The sequence below is a fragment of the Marmota monax genome, unplaced genomic scaffold (genome assembly GCF_021218885.2).
Source record: "Marmota monax isolate L192 unplaced genomic scaffold, Marmota_monax_Labrador192_F-V1.1 WCK01_AAM20220418_F8-fsc00021, whole genome shotgun sequence".
In the NCBI taxonomy this organism is placed as follows: Eukaryota; Metazoa; Chordata; class Mammalia; order Rodentia; family Sciuridae; genus Marmota; species Marmota monax.
In genome coordinates this window covers 12,359,269-12,373,469 of record NW_026695228.1, presented here as the reverse complement: position 1 = coordinate 12,373,469, position 14,201 = coordinate 12,359,269, and the positions used below count along the sequence as shown (strand labels likewise).

Here is a 14,201-nt window from a genome sequence, read left to right as displayed (position 1 = left end):
ATTTTTGTTGACTGACTCATTACAATGTACTGGGGAGGGGGTATTAAGACTTGTGAAAACGTGGTCCTTGCCCACAAGGAATCCTGTGTGGTAGGGAAAGCAGGTTGAATGAGCACACACTAACATTGTTCTTAGAAGCCTTCTGGGGAGAGGGGAGCCAAGTGCTGTCTAGGACACAGCAGGTGCATGGCCAGTGTCCTGCTCCTCCAGGAGTGTTAGCCTGAACCAGCTGCCTCAGCATCCCTCGGAGCTTGTTAGAGATGCAGGACTTTGGGCCTCACCTGTAACATCAGAATCTGCACTGGAACAACCTCCTGGATGAGTTGGGAGCCACATGTCCACATTTGAAAAATTCTGATTGCCCAAGGCTCAGACTGTCCTGATGACTGGACAGATAAGGTCCCTCCCCTGTCCTTCAGGTGGGCACCACCCACACTTGTACTGTGGCCCCCACGGTGAAGATGGGCCTTCCCCTAACCTGCTTGGGGCAGAAGTGCAAGTATTCCTTGGCGATGCAGACCAGGAAGAGGGGGTCTAGCTGTTCGAGGTACTCGGGGCCCAGGGGGAGGCCCTGCATGCTGGAGAAGTGCAGCTCCACTGCCTCCTTCAGAAGCGCCGTGGCCTCCTGCTCCCCCTTATGCTTCTTGGATGCCAAAAGGGCTTGGAGGAAAACCAGCAACTGTGGGAGAGAGAGCCTGAGTCTCAGCCAATGCCAGCCTGGGCAGAGTTCTTGGGGAGGGCAAAGCAGAGGTCCAGGCCATTCTGGCTGCCCTCTCTTGTGAACTGGGGATGGAAGGAGAGCCAGAGAGGCAGCCCTGGAGCATGCCATGCCTCTGGGGAGCTCTGACCTCAGACTTCCCGAGGGACTGCTGCACCTCCTTCAGGAATTCCAGCTGGTGCTCAGCCTCTTCCAGGTGGCCTTTTAAGATCTGGCACCAGATGATTCCTGTTAATAGGACAGAACAAGGATGAGCAGCCAGCTCAGAAGCAGAGCCAGCAGAACATCTGGTCAAAAGGCTTGGAAGAGACAGTGGAAGGGAGGGCTCTTTGGGGCAGGGGATCTTTTCCAACACCCTCACAAGTTTAAGAGCAACACATCCTCATGGGAAAGAATTGAAATGATAAGGCAATAATAGAAAAACATCCCCAGCTCTGCCTTTAAGACTCTCTCTAATGATAACCACAATTAGCAATTTGGGATGTATTCTTTTTTTTAATATATATATATTTTTAGTTGTCAATGGACCTTTATTTTATTTATTGATACATGGTGCTGAGAATCGAACCCAGTGCCTCACACATGCTAAGTAAGCGCTCTGCCACTGAGCCACAACCCCAGCCCTGGGATGTATTCTTTAAAGTATTTTTCTAAATATTTATTATTAATGTATACATATATGCACAACTCAAACATATGCATTTTGGGGGCTCAGGGTATAGCTCAGTGATACAGCACTTGCCTAGAATGCAGGAGGCCCTGGGTTTGATCTCTAGCCTTGCAAAATCAAACAATGAAAAAAAAAAATCCAAAAAATTGAATTTATTGTTGAGTGTAGTATATGATGGTGACTACCTTTATGTCTTTCATAATGGAAAGCCAGATGCCCAACCAGAAATTACTGGACAACTTACCAGTTTGAAATCAGGCCTGTGTGTCCCATTTGTCAGTTTGTCTATTCTAGTCAGTGCTGGCCTCACTTCACTACTGTAGTCTTGTGATACGGGGTATTTTTTTTTTTTCAGGGATAGGGCTAGAATACAGAGTCTCACGCATGCTAGGTAAGCACTCCACCACGACGCTACATCCCACAGCCTTTTTCATTTTATTTTGAGACAGAGTCTCACTAAATTGCCCAGGGAGGTTTCCAACTTGGCAATCCTCCTGCCTCAGCTGAGATTACAGGTCTTCACTACCATGCTTGGCTTGTGATATATTTTATGTTAGAAGGACAAACTTCTCTTTCCCTGCTATTCTTTTTTTCCAAATATTTCCTGGACATTCTGGTGTATTTGTTCATGATGGCTTTCCTAAACACCCTCTCGGTTTTCAATTCTAGTCAGCTCACTACTTGGCATGTTTGAGGAATTTTTCATTTTGCCACGATGTTAATTTTTTAAAAATATTTTTTAGTTATAGTTGGGCACAATATATCTTTATTTTATTTGTTTATTTTTATGTGGTGCTGAGGGTTGAATCCAGTGCCTCGCACGTGCTAGGCAAGCACTCTACCGCTGAGCCACAACCCCAGCCCCTACGATGTTAATTTTTGGTAACTCTCTTTTGGTTCTCTGTACCCTTCTCAGAGTAGTGTGTTCTTTATTTATTGACAACCACCACCTCTCCAAACACTGAAGGCATTTTGGGGAGATAGGCCCTTCTGTATCCAAGCCCTAACTTGGCTCCTCAAATGGCCCCCACTTTGCATGTTCCACTTCAGGCCTCTTTCAGACTAGCAGATTTATACACAGGACTAGACTGATGAGGATTAGCTGCTGGGCAGACTTCCAAATTGTTAAGGTCACTGATTTTTCCAGACAGGCCAGGAAAGTCAGAGATTCTAGAACACCTGTGAGTGAGTGAGCGGGACCTTCTGACCACGCACTTCCCTCTGGCTGCCTGCTGGGGCGCTCCCTTGATTGAAGAACTGGGGAGGTACTCAGGCTGCTGGGGGACTGTTAGTGCCCAGCAGCCAAGTCTTTTCGTCCTTCATGGCCCTGGTGATAATTGGAAGGCCTCTGGAGCACCACTCTTCTCCCTTCTGCCCCAACACCCAACAAGAGCCTCTTTGATTCCAGGCTCTGGATGGAGAATGGTTCCAATGATCCTCCCTTTACCTCCCTGAGTGCCCCATGGGATGCTTTTGCACTCAGCCTCTGGTGGCCCTGAGCTTGAGCTATTTTGGTGGTGGTGTTTTTCCTGGAACTCTCTGGGGAAAGCTGGTCTACTAATTTCTTTAGCTGACTTAGCTCTGCTTACGCTCACATACAGGTTTGTAGACCTGCTTGGAATCCGCATATTTGATGCCATTTGCCTTATATCATATAGAAATATGATGATCTTCAAATTCCTGGTCCCCTAGAGGCATCTCCCCCTATTTCTAGGGCTGTAATAGTCTCATTATCTTTCTAAATGTCTCATTTTTGGGGGGATGGAGGAGAGGCATGGATTTGAGGGGCTAGCCTGACACATTAAACCAGAAGTCAAGATCAATTACTCTGACAACTGTGCTGTGCAGATGAGAAGCTTGCAGTTGAGAGAGAAATGACTTGCCCTCAAACACACAGCTCCTCAGGGCCAAAATGAGAACCAGCCACCTTGAGCAGGGGACTACCAAGCTTCCTCACCTACACCGAACACTACTGCTTCAGAATTCATAGAGACCATGGAGTTGGGACTTTTTTAAAAATGTGTAAAATGAGGGCTGGGGTTGTGTGGCTCAGAGGTAGAGCACTCACTAGCAAATGTGAGGCCCTGGGTTCAATCTTCAGCACCACATAAAAATAATAAATGTATTGTGCTCATCTACAACTAAAAAAATAAGTAAAATAAAGGTTTTATGTCCAGCTACAATTAAAAAAATAAATATTTTAAAAAAATGTGTAAAATGAAAAAAGCATCTGGGCAGACGGGGAAGTAAAATCCTTAAAACTATCTCGCTGGTGGCCTTCCAGCTCAGGGACCTCCGTAAGCAGAACATCTCAACACTGGGCTATGGGCCCTGAAAAGAGGCAGAGCCATCAAGAAGGAGGTTCAGGCCATCAGTCCTCCAGGAGAGCCAGGGTATGGGTATTGGAGTCTGGCATGGATCAGAGTGGCTCTGATGACACTCCTGAGCCTTCCCCTGCCTCTTACATCAACACTGTATGTCCACGGAAAGGACAAATACTCACACATCTCCTGGGTGAATGCTTCCCAGCACCTCTTTTCTGGGCCCATGGAGGCCACCCTGTTTGGATCGCCCACTCTCCTACCCCCTCTCCCACCCCACTCCCCGCCCAGCCTGCAGAGACCTGTCAAGGCAGCCATGCTGTTCTCATCCAGTTTCATGGCCTCCGAGTACCACAGAAATGCCTCCTTCACTTGGTTCTGCAGGATGAAGAGGTAGCCCAGCTCTGTGGCCACAGGGGCACAGGAGGGAGAGGCCATGAAGATGCGTTCAATGAAGCTACTCACTAGCTGCAGAATCACCTGGTGGTTCCCACACTGCAAGGAAGAGGCATATGGGAATGGGGAGAGCACTCAGTCCAGCCTGCCTGAGAAAGGCCATGTGAAGTATGGGGGACACTTTGGCAGGGCTGGGTAGGCTCAAGAGAGCTCAAGAGGTGCTCTGGGTCTAGGCAGCTGAGTTAATGGAGCCATCCATCTCCCAAAAGACCTTCCGTGGGCCACCTCTGCAGGACCTGCCTCCACCACAGGGTTTCCCAAGGGATCCATTCCCTGTCTGGCTGCAGTTAATTGGTCCAAGGAGTCACCAAGAGGTTTTTAAAAAAATTGAAGCTGGGGGAGAAGAGGCTCTTTGTGTCCAGTGGTGGAAATTGGTCTCAAAGGCTACAATTTGCCATGTTCCCTATCATGTGTGGAGGAGAATAAGCCCGAGAGAATCAGATGTACAGGTAGAGGGGAAAATGGTGACCCAGAGGCATTCAGCAACTCAGTTCTGGTTCCCGAGGCCTCAGAGCTGCCCTTGTAGTTACAATTTCTTCTCATTCTGTAGCTGCTGATAAAAGACACAGATTCTTTGGTGACTGGGTCTATTTGGAACTTCTCTGATATCAGAGAGGCCTAGGCAGGCCAGCCTTCCTAGGTCCCTTCCATAGAAGGAGTATGGGTACTGGGCCAGAGGTGGTGTAGCTCTGCACAGTAGCTGCAATGCAACCCTCTGTCCCCAGAAGGATGCTGCCACTCAAAGATCACTTCGGACCCCGTCTCCCTGATCTTCATAGCATCGCTGGGGCACCTGGACCAAGGGGACAGACAGAGCCTACATGTCAGGTTAGCAGTCAAGAGTCCACTAGCCTGAAAGGCCAAGTTTGAGCTGGAGGGCGAGTGGTAGGGTGCCCAGAGAGTTTCAGTGAAAGCCTGGATTTCCAGGAAAAGCAGAGACGAGCACCATTTTACAAACCAGGAGACAACCTTCTTACCAGTCTGTTAATCACAATAATTTTTTTAAGGTGGAGGCTTGGATTTTGGGGCTCTCTCATTTCTAACACTTTAATCAGATTTCTGACGTGATCAGCAGCCTGTGGGGACAAAACAGACAATGTTGAAGGCAACATGTAAAACTAGAGCAGTGATTCTTGAACCTGGCTGCACATTCACGTCAACTGGGAGATTCAATACCCATGTCCTGGCACCACCCCAGAGATTCAGATGTAACTGGACTGGCATGGCCCAGGCACAGAATTATTTCAAAGCCCCACAGATGGAGACTTGGGGGACATTACTGCCCCAAGAGCTGCTTGCTCCTCTGCCCTGAGTTTGTGAAGAGAAGCTGCCCTGTTAGCCCCACAGAGAAAGAAGCAGGGCCATCCCGCTGTGGCCACTTCACAGCATGCCAGGCCCACAGCAAACCACCTGGGTAGGCCCAGACCTTCTCCATTTTGACATGAGTCACCACATTGGTGCCTGTCCAGTGAACCCTCCCAACAACCCTGTAAGTCACAGCCACTACTCTCCAAACTTTCCAGTACAGCAGATGAAAGGTCAGAAAGGTTGGGAAATTGGTCTGAGGCCACCCAGCCAGCCAAGGGACTGACTTAATCTAAAGCTTTTCCATTGAGTTCTCTGCTCACTCCCCACCTAGGAGTTCTCAACTGCAAAGATGTGCTGAAAGAGAAACCTGAGATGGCATGAGTTCACTCTGGTGGGTGAACATGGCAGGACTAGAACTGGGCAGCTGGTGGGGGAGAGGGGCAGATCCCAGGGTTTGAGGTGGGGGTAAAGAAGGGACACTAGGTGCTAACTGTGCCCTTGGGATCAACCCGAAGGAAGCAAAGTAGAGTCCTGTTCCTGCCAAGGTGGCATTTCCTCCTGCTTCCCCCCAGAGAGAGTGCACACCTGTAATACCAGTGGCTCTGGAGGCGGAGGCAGGAGGATCCCAAGTTCAAAGCCAGCCTCAGCAAAAGTGAAGTGCTAAGCAACTCAGTGAGACCCTGTCTCTAAATACTCAAACTCTTTTTGAAATTAATAGCCTGTTTGAACATTGTATTTTTATTCATATTCTAGTCATTTTTGACTGCATTTAAGGGCAAATTTAGGTTTCTGGGGGAAAATATAAGGCTTAGGAGCAGGTTGGGTCCTAACCATTGTTTGAGTAGTTCCAACCAGTCCCTAAAAAGGTAGCATTTCCTAAACTCTGAAACAATACCATGACTTGTACTAGCAGTTAACATGAATCAAATTATTCCTGTATACCAGGCACTGTTCTGAACTTTCTCACTTCTCATCTCAGTCTTTTGAATAACTTCTCAGCTCTGCAGAATTATGTCATTTTATAAATGAGTGGTTGAAGCTTTCCCAAGGTGGAGATACCTTCCCAACCTCCCATAGGTAGCAGGTGGCAGGACAGTGTCAACCTCACTGCCCAAAGCTGCCTTACTCTTAAGCTGTCCAGCCCAAAGAGCCAAACCAGAGCAGACCCTCTTGGCAGGAATTATGGGAATAGGTTGGGGAGAAGGCTGCTGAGACACAAGGGGCATCCTTCGGGGCTGTGGGGTGGTAATGTGGTGGGTTATAAGGGGTTCCTCCTTGTCTGTCTCAAGGATCAACTTCTGAGTCTTGAAACAACTTACTATGGTCATGTTTCCTTCTCTTGCAAGCTCATGCACAGCTAGTAACTGACAGGCATCAATATTGCTTTCATCTTTTTCAAGGATTCTGAAATAGGAGGAAAACCCACATGAATTGAGAGTATTGGCAACTTCTGATCGTCTTCTAGTATTCATTCTCTCTTGTTTTTTTTTTAATTTTTTTTTCAGTACTGGGTATTAAACAGGCACCTTACCACCAAGCTACATCCCTAGTCCTTATTATTTTTGTTTTGAGACTGGGTCTCAGAAAGTGGCTGAGACTGGCCTTGAACTTGAGTTCCTCCTGCCTCAGCCTCCAGAGTTGCTGGGATTACAGGCGTTAATTGCTGTGCCTGGCAAATTTCTTTTGTCTATTTTGGAAGTACTGGGGATGGAGCTCACAGCCTCCTACATGCTAGGCAAGTGCTCTACCACTGAGCTACATCCCCGGCTTCTTTATTCATAACAGAACTCCCAAACTAGCCAGGCACATGGCTACAGAATAAAGACTACACTTCCCAGGGTTCCTATGCAGCTGAGACGTGTGGCCATGTGACTAATTTTTGGCCAACAGGATATAAGTGAAAGTGATGTGTGTGGTACCTAGGTGTGCTATGGCAGCAGGCCTTCCCTTTCTGCTCTTTCCCCTCCCTGCTGTCTGGAATGAGGACCATGTGGACACCACCCTAGGAATGGTAGGGCAGCCAGAGAGGAGGGCCTGGTGTCCAACAAAGTCGCTCCATCCCAGCCATGAACCCTCTCCCAAGCTTTCACTCGAGAGAGAGAAATCACCTGTTATGGTATGTGTGTATTTGAGGGTGTGTTTGTTATAGAAACCTACTCATTCCTGACTAACTAGACTTGACCTTGGTACCACGTTCTGAAGTGTGGGGGCAGCCTGTGGTTAAGATGGAAAGGGAACCTTGGATTCGGTCATGTGTCCTTGTGAAGGTGCAGCTTCTGATCATACTGTGGGGACTTTGATATGCTGTTTCTTTATAGAAAACTTCATATTTTTCAGCCTAGTCAAGGAATGACCTTCTGTTTAATTGAGGGTTACCCAAATTATACAAAATTCCAATATGATTGGGCATAACCAACATTCAGAGAGTTCTGACCAACTGATGATTCTGAATGCATGCAAACTGTATGCATTTGGAAATAAAAAGAAAACAACACACTTTTAAATAACTTATGAACAGAAGGAGAATCAGATGATTGTTAGAAGCAAATGATACTGAAAATTCTACACATCCAAATGTGAAGACATTTCTTTATTTTTTTTGTGTGTGTTAGGGATTGAACCCAGGGGCACTTAACCACTGAGCCACATCCCCAGACCATCTTTGTATTTTATTTAGAGACAGGGTCTTGCTGAGTTGCTTAGGGCCTTACTAAGTTGCTGAGGCTGGCTTTGAATTTGTGATCCTCCTGCCTCAGCCTCCGGAGCTGCTGGGATTACAGGCATGCCCCACCACGTCCGGCTGTATAGACATTCTAAAATGGTACTTTGAGAGACATCCATAGACCTAATTTATGAATTCTAAGGTATGACTAAAAACGGATGAGTTAGGCATCTATTCAGGAGTTAGAAGTAACAACAGAGTAACTCTAAAGGACACTGTTGGCAGGAAATAATAATGAACAGAAAAAAAATAAATTAAAAAACAAAGATATAACAGGATCTAGATGGTTCTTTAACAAGACTAATAGGGCTGGGGATGTGGCTCAAGCAGTAAGTAGCGTGCTCGCCTGGCATGCGTGCGGCCCGGGTTCGATCCTCAGCACCACATACAAACAAAGATGTTGTGTCCACCAAAAACTAAAAAAAAAAAAATGAATATTAAAAAAATTCTCTCTCTCTCTCTCCACCCCCCCGCTCTCCCCCCCCCCGCTCTCTCTCCCCACTCTCTCAAAAAAAAAAAAAAAGACTAATAAAAGAGACAAACTATTTTAAGGTTGATGAAGAAAAAAAAGAATCAAAGAAAAATAAATACTATAAGGATGACAGGAAACACACCTAGATGAAGTAAAGTTTTAAAAAACAATGAAAGCCAGGTGCGGTGGCACACACCTGTAATCCCAGCAGCTAGGGAGCCTGAGGCAGGAGGATCACGCCAGTTCAAAGCCAGTCTGAGCAATTTAGCGAGGCCCTGAGCAATTTAGCGAGGCCCTAAGCGATTCAGTGAGACCTTGACTCTAAATAAAATACAAAAACATCTGGGGATGTGACTCAGTGCTTGAGTGCCCTAAGTTCAATCCTAGTACCAAAAAAACCAAAACCAAAAAAAAAAACAAAACAATGAGAGAGGGGGCTGGGGTTGTGGCTTAGCTTGCCTAGCACGTGCGAGGCACTGGGTTTGATCATCACCACCACATAAAAATAAATAAAATAAAATAAAAGTATTGTTTCCAACTACAATTAAATATATATATATATATATTAAAAAATGAGAGAATTCTCTGAATATCACTAGCTGGGAAAGCTATGGGGGATGGCGCCTGGGTATTGGACTCAACCAGTGGTATCAAACTCTGTCTCCCACTCTTGAGCACACAAGGCCAGGGTGGGGGAGTCCACACCTACTCCCTCCCCTAGTCTGGCCTTTAGCCAGGTGCTTCCAGATAAGCTGTTGGCCCAAGGCCAAGCCACCAAAGCAAATTCTTGCCAAGATACTGGCCAGGTCTACATCATGAGAGAGCTGAGGGATCACACAGGCATTGTACTGTGGCACCTGTGCCACTTTTTGATTGGCAAATTCTATAGCTCAAATTCTAGTCATCATCAGGGTCAGCACCCTCCAAAGGGCAGGAGGAGGCTTGTTGGCCTTTTTTTTTTCCTTCTAGAACTGTGCTTTATATCACCACATAATCCAATAGCAATTCACAGTGATGCGTCATGGTTCATTGACTCCTTTTAGGGAGGAAAATTAGGATCATACATGTAAGAATGACAGTGATAAAAATAGTTAAAAGTGCTAGAGTTTAAAGAGACAATCTTACGTGATCTAGGAAAGCTCACCCTCAATAAGCCTCCCATCACTCACCCTCCCCCTTAATTCACCTCCATTTCTATTTGCAGTGCTTCAAGGTCGCCATACTGGGAATCTGACTCCCACAAGTTCCTATAGCCCTGGAACCCTGCTCTCCGGTGTAGGGACTGTGCCCACCTTTAAATCTTCTCTCAAAGATACCAGTGACCATTCCTCCTTAAATTTTTTTTTTTATTGAAGTACAGCATGCCCATAGTTTTAAAAAATTAAATAATCCAATAGTCTCACATCCCACTCTTCAGCCATGCCTCATAGCCACTATTTTCCACCCTGTAACTCACGTTGCCTTGGGTCCTTTGGGTGGATCCCTCCACATCTCTTCTAAATGATAAGCTTGCACCTTGATTCCTTGAATTATTCACCTCAGGCCATAGCCCCTGGCCTTATGCTTGACGGCTGTGTATTTAGTTTGCTTACCCCAGTCTTCCCTGTCCTTCGCCTTCCAATATGATCCCAACACTATTCCCAACTCTACTGTGGGTGGTATTTACCTTCCTGCCTCACCATCTTATAAGATGGGAGCATATCTTAGGCTTGCAAAGGAAGTTGTGAAAGTGAGCTCTTCCTCTCACCTGTGTCCGGTTTCTATTGCCTGTTCCCAGTCCTGCCGAGCCAAGAACAGGCGCATCTTCAGGATGAGGGCGGGCAGAAAGTTCCTAGAGGCCAGAGTGATCTGGTTCACCACTTCCAGGGCCCCCGAGTAGTTCTGCTGCATCATTAAGTATGTTGCCTGTGGGAGGCCAGAGAGAAGAGCCTCGGTCAGTGAGGCAGGTGTCAGTGACTCCACCGAGATAGGATGGAGCCTGAGGGACCTACAGGTCCTCTCTGTTGGGCCAGTGAGTCCTCAGGCCTGGCCCAGGGGAACAGCCGCTAAGAGCATCTTGGGAAAGAAGTTGTCACTCAGAGCAGTGACAATGGTCCTAGCTAGGTTCCAGGCCAGGCAAGGCAGAGGGGCTCCCAGGAGCCAGCTAAGCCCTGAGCTTGAGAAACTCCACAGGCCTGGCAGAGGGCACAGCTGTGGGAGGTTCACCCCAAGAGCTAAGGTCATGAGCATTTTGCAGTTCTACAAATTGCCCATTCATTCCTGAATTTGCTGTCCTGAATTTCATCATTGGGATGTGCTCACTGAGGCCCAGTTCGCAACTTGGAGTCAGTTAAGGTTCGTGGGCACCTCCCTCAGTGGCAAGGCTGTGGAGGGTATTAAGTCCTGCTGGATTGGGGTCAGGGCCTCTGCAGGCCAGCACCAGCTATCAGGTTCTCCTGGAAGACTCATGGCAGGTGTCCTGAGGGCCACAGGGCAAAGCTTCTGAAAGACTTGAAATTGGACTCTGAAAGTTTGGCTTAATTGAGACCCACAGCACCTCTCCCTTAAGAAACTTCTCACTAAAACCAAGAGAGGATTATTTTGAATAAGGAAGCGTGTTCATGTGCTCACTGCAGTGCTTCTATGTGGAGGACTGGAAACCATCTCAATATACAAACAAAAGGGAACAGGGTTGGTAAATTACATTATGCTCATACAAGGGGGAGTGGTTTGACATAGAAGCTCAAAATGACATTTGCTTATGACAGAATATTAACAGGAAGAAAAAGAAACTAATGATCATACGCCCTAGGATTAGCAGGGCAGGGGTTGGCTGAGGTCTTGGCTGTCGCTGCCCCACCCCCCACCCCTGTCCCCCCACCCCAGGGGGTGGCCTCTAGGGTACTCCCTGATAAGCCTCCACTGTTCCTGCTGCCCAGGACACAACCTGGGGCACACCCTAATCCAAGCACAGAAGGAGGCCTTGCAGTGGTAGTGCAAAGCGTGTCCTCTTGTCATCTCATGTCAGGGTTCCGGGTTTGTTTTTTGTGGGTTTTGTTTTCTGGTGCTAGGGAAGGAAGCCAGGGCCACTCTACTCCTGAGCCACACCCCCAAGCCTTTTTATTTTAATTTTTGAGACAACATCTCCCTGAGTTGCCGAGGATGGCCTCAACATTAAGATTCTCCTGCCTCAGCTTCCGGAGTAGCTGAAATTACAGGCGTGAGCCACTGAGCCCAGGTTTAGACTTCTGGTTTTTTTTTTTTTTAATTGAGTAATTATTCATTTCATAAGGACAATGTGTACAAACAGAAGAGAATAAGATGGCAGTTTTTTTTTTCCCTCAAAGATTGAGTCAAAAGAAGGTCATAAAAGAGAAAAAAAGAGAGGGCTGGGGATGCGGCTCAAGCGGTAGCTCGCTCGCCTGGCATGCGTGCGGCCCGGGTTCGGTCCTCAGCACCACATACAAACAAAGATGTTGTGTCCGCCAAAAACTAAAATAAATAAATAAATAAATATTAAAAAATTCTCTCTTTCTCTCTCTCTCTCCTCCCTCTCTTAAAAAAAGAAAGAGAGAAAAAAAGAAACAATTTGAATTAAGACCAGAAAAAGCAAACATATAAAATATATACCCTCGATATGAAACTACTAGGTGACTAACGGGTGAAATAAGAAGAGTGAAAGAAGCAGGTGGAGAAAAGAGGCAGTGAGTGAAACCAAAAAAGAAGTAGAGGAAGCAAGGCTGAGTGAGCCCAGGGAAAGTGACCCGGAAAGTGACCTGGAAAGTGACCCTGAGAAGACACCCATGCAGAATGACTGAAGCTCACATGGAGCGGGAAGGAGTACGAGACCTGGAGTGAGCCCAGGGCTGCTGTGTGACCCTAGATTGGTCACCAGCCCTCTCTGGGTCTCTGCTCCTCAGCCACCAGATGAGGCATCTAGAGACTGAGGGTCTGGCCTGAGGTTACCTGGTAGGTCTCTGGTTCCAGGGGACCAGCCACGCATACTGCCCTCCCTCTGCCTACCTTTCCCATCAGCCCCAGCACATCTTTGGTGTCCTGAATTCCTTGCTCCAGGTACTTGATGGATTTCTTCACAATGTGAGGTTTATCTGAGGTGAGTTCCACCCAGCCTTTGAGCACATAGCCCTGGGGAGAGAACAAGAGGAAAGATGAAGTCCTTGGTCCCGGAGCCTCGACCTAGCCTGCTCATGTCCTGTATGCTGATGTCCTGGGATAAACCCCAGAGCAGGCCAACCCCCTTTCTCCCAGGTCTCACATTGTCCCTGCTGCCTGCAGTGCCCTGCCAGACCTGCTTCCAAACCAAGTCCACTCACCTGATTGACTACTACTTTTACCTCAGCTTAGGAGACTGCTCCTGTAGGAGGGCTGACCCCCTTGCACCGTCACAGCTCTCTGCCACCCCTTCCTGCAGTCCTCTTGCCTGTCTTGCCATCATCTGGTTACTTTACACTGGGGTCAGGCCCATCACAGGGGCAGGGGCAGGGCCAATTCTTGGTCCTTCTACTCCTTAGACCAGCCAGGGCCTGGCCATGCATATAAAGCCTGGGAGTGCCCACAGCATGGATGAGTAAGAGCCATACTGACCTCGGGGGACCTTATTTGTTCCCATCAGCCTTCACTCAGCCTCTCCTGGTAGATGGGGAGGGTCAGGCAGGGGAAGCAGAATTGGAGGGGCACTTGGAAGAACCCTGCCTTGAAGCATCCCTCGATGGACTAGCCTCATGTTTCTCTTTTTCCATTTTCTCTCCCATCAGCAGCCTTTTTTTGGGTGACCCCTCATCCTCTAAGAAATATTAGTATCACAAATACACCATATCTGTGTTTTGTGTTCTATAAGATATTTGTTTTATACATAGAGTAAGATTTTTTTCATTCTCTCCCCTAAGGACCAATGTTCACATCCTTGAAAACTCATATCAACCCCCTCAGAATGAGAGGCCTAGACCGAGACTTTGAAATCCACCATTAGCACAGATATGCTGCATAAGCCACGTGCTATGTGTAGGTGCCACCACTTGTATCTAGTGAATAGATGCAGGCAGGGAATAACTGTAGCCAGTTCATTGGGATTTTCAAGAAATCTGGACTTGATTTCTAAATATCAGTAACGTGGATGGTTATTGGGGTCTTGTCAGTGCCTGGGTTGGCCCTTCCCCAGCTCCAGGGCCCTTGAAGGGAATAAAGGGCCAGCCTGCTGTGATATGTTTCGATGCTTGCTCTTTGCTGTTGCTCGATGATGCTCAGGGTAGGTACCTCTCTGGAGCTGTGGGAGACCTTCAGAAAGTGGTCGATATACTCCTTGGCCTTGTCGTGGTAGCCCATGAGCCAGAGGAAGAGGCTAGCATAGTACAGGGCTGTCTCAGGGGCTGTCCTGCGTATTTCCTTCAGGCTGCTCTCCAGCTCCTGAATTGCTTCTCGATCTATAAATCCAAAGTGGAGGAAGAGGCTGAGTTAGGATGAGGAGGCATACCTGTTTTGCAGGGGTCACCAGGGGCCCAGGGAGCTGCCCCTGGACATTCTGGATCTGCCTCCAT

The 14,201-nt window shown here is 47.5% G+C and overlaps 1 protein-coding gene across 3 annotated transcripts in view; it reads right to left on the bottom strand.

Moving 5' to 3' along the window:
• The window catches only part of Ttc21a (tetratricopeptide repeat domain 21A), a 35,648-nt gene that overhangs the window by 18,371 nt on the left and 3,076 nt on the right, over positions 1 to 14,201 (bottom strand). For all 3 annotated transcript variants that reach the window (XM_046437568.2, XM_046437569.2, XM_046437570.2), the window contains 8 exons: positions 13,921 to 14,087; positions 12,670 to 12,792; positions 10,415 to 10,572; positions 6,793 to 6,877; positions 5,143 to 5,241; positions 4,012 to 4,204; positions 849 to 946; positions 479 to 679 (listed from right to left, as the gene is read on the bottom strand). In XM_046437568.2, the coding sequence (XP_046293524.1) occupies positions 479 to 679; positions 849 to 946; positions 4,012 to 4,204; positions 5,143 to 5,241; positions 6,793 to 6,877; positions 10,415 to 10,572; positions 12,670 to 12,792; positions 13,921 to 14,087 (1,124 nt within the window). The remainder of the gene's footprint in view (positions 1 to 478; positions 680 to 848; positions 947 to 4,011; positions 4,205 to 5,142; positions 5,242 to 6,792; positions 6,878 to 10,414; positions 10,573 to 12,669; positions 12,793 to 13,920; positions 14,088 to 14,201) is intronic.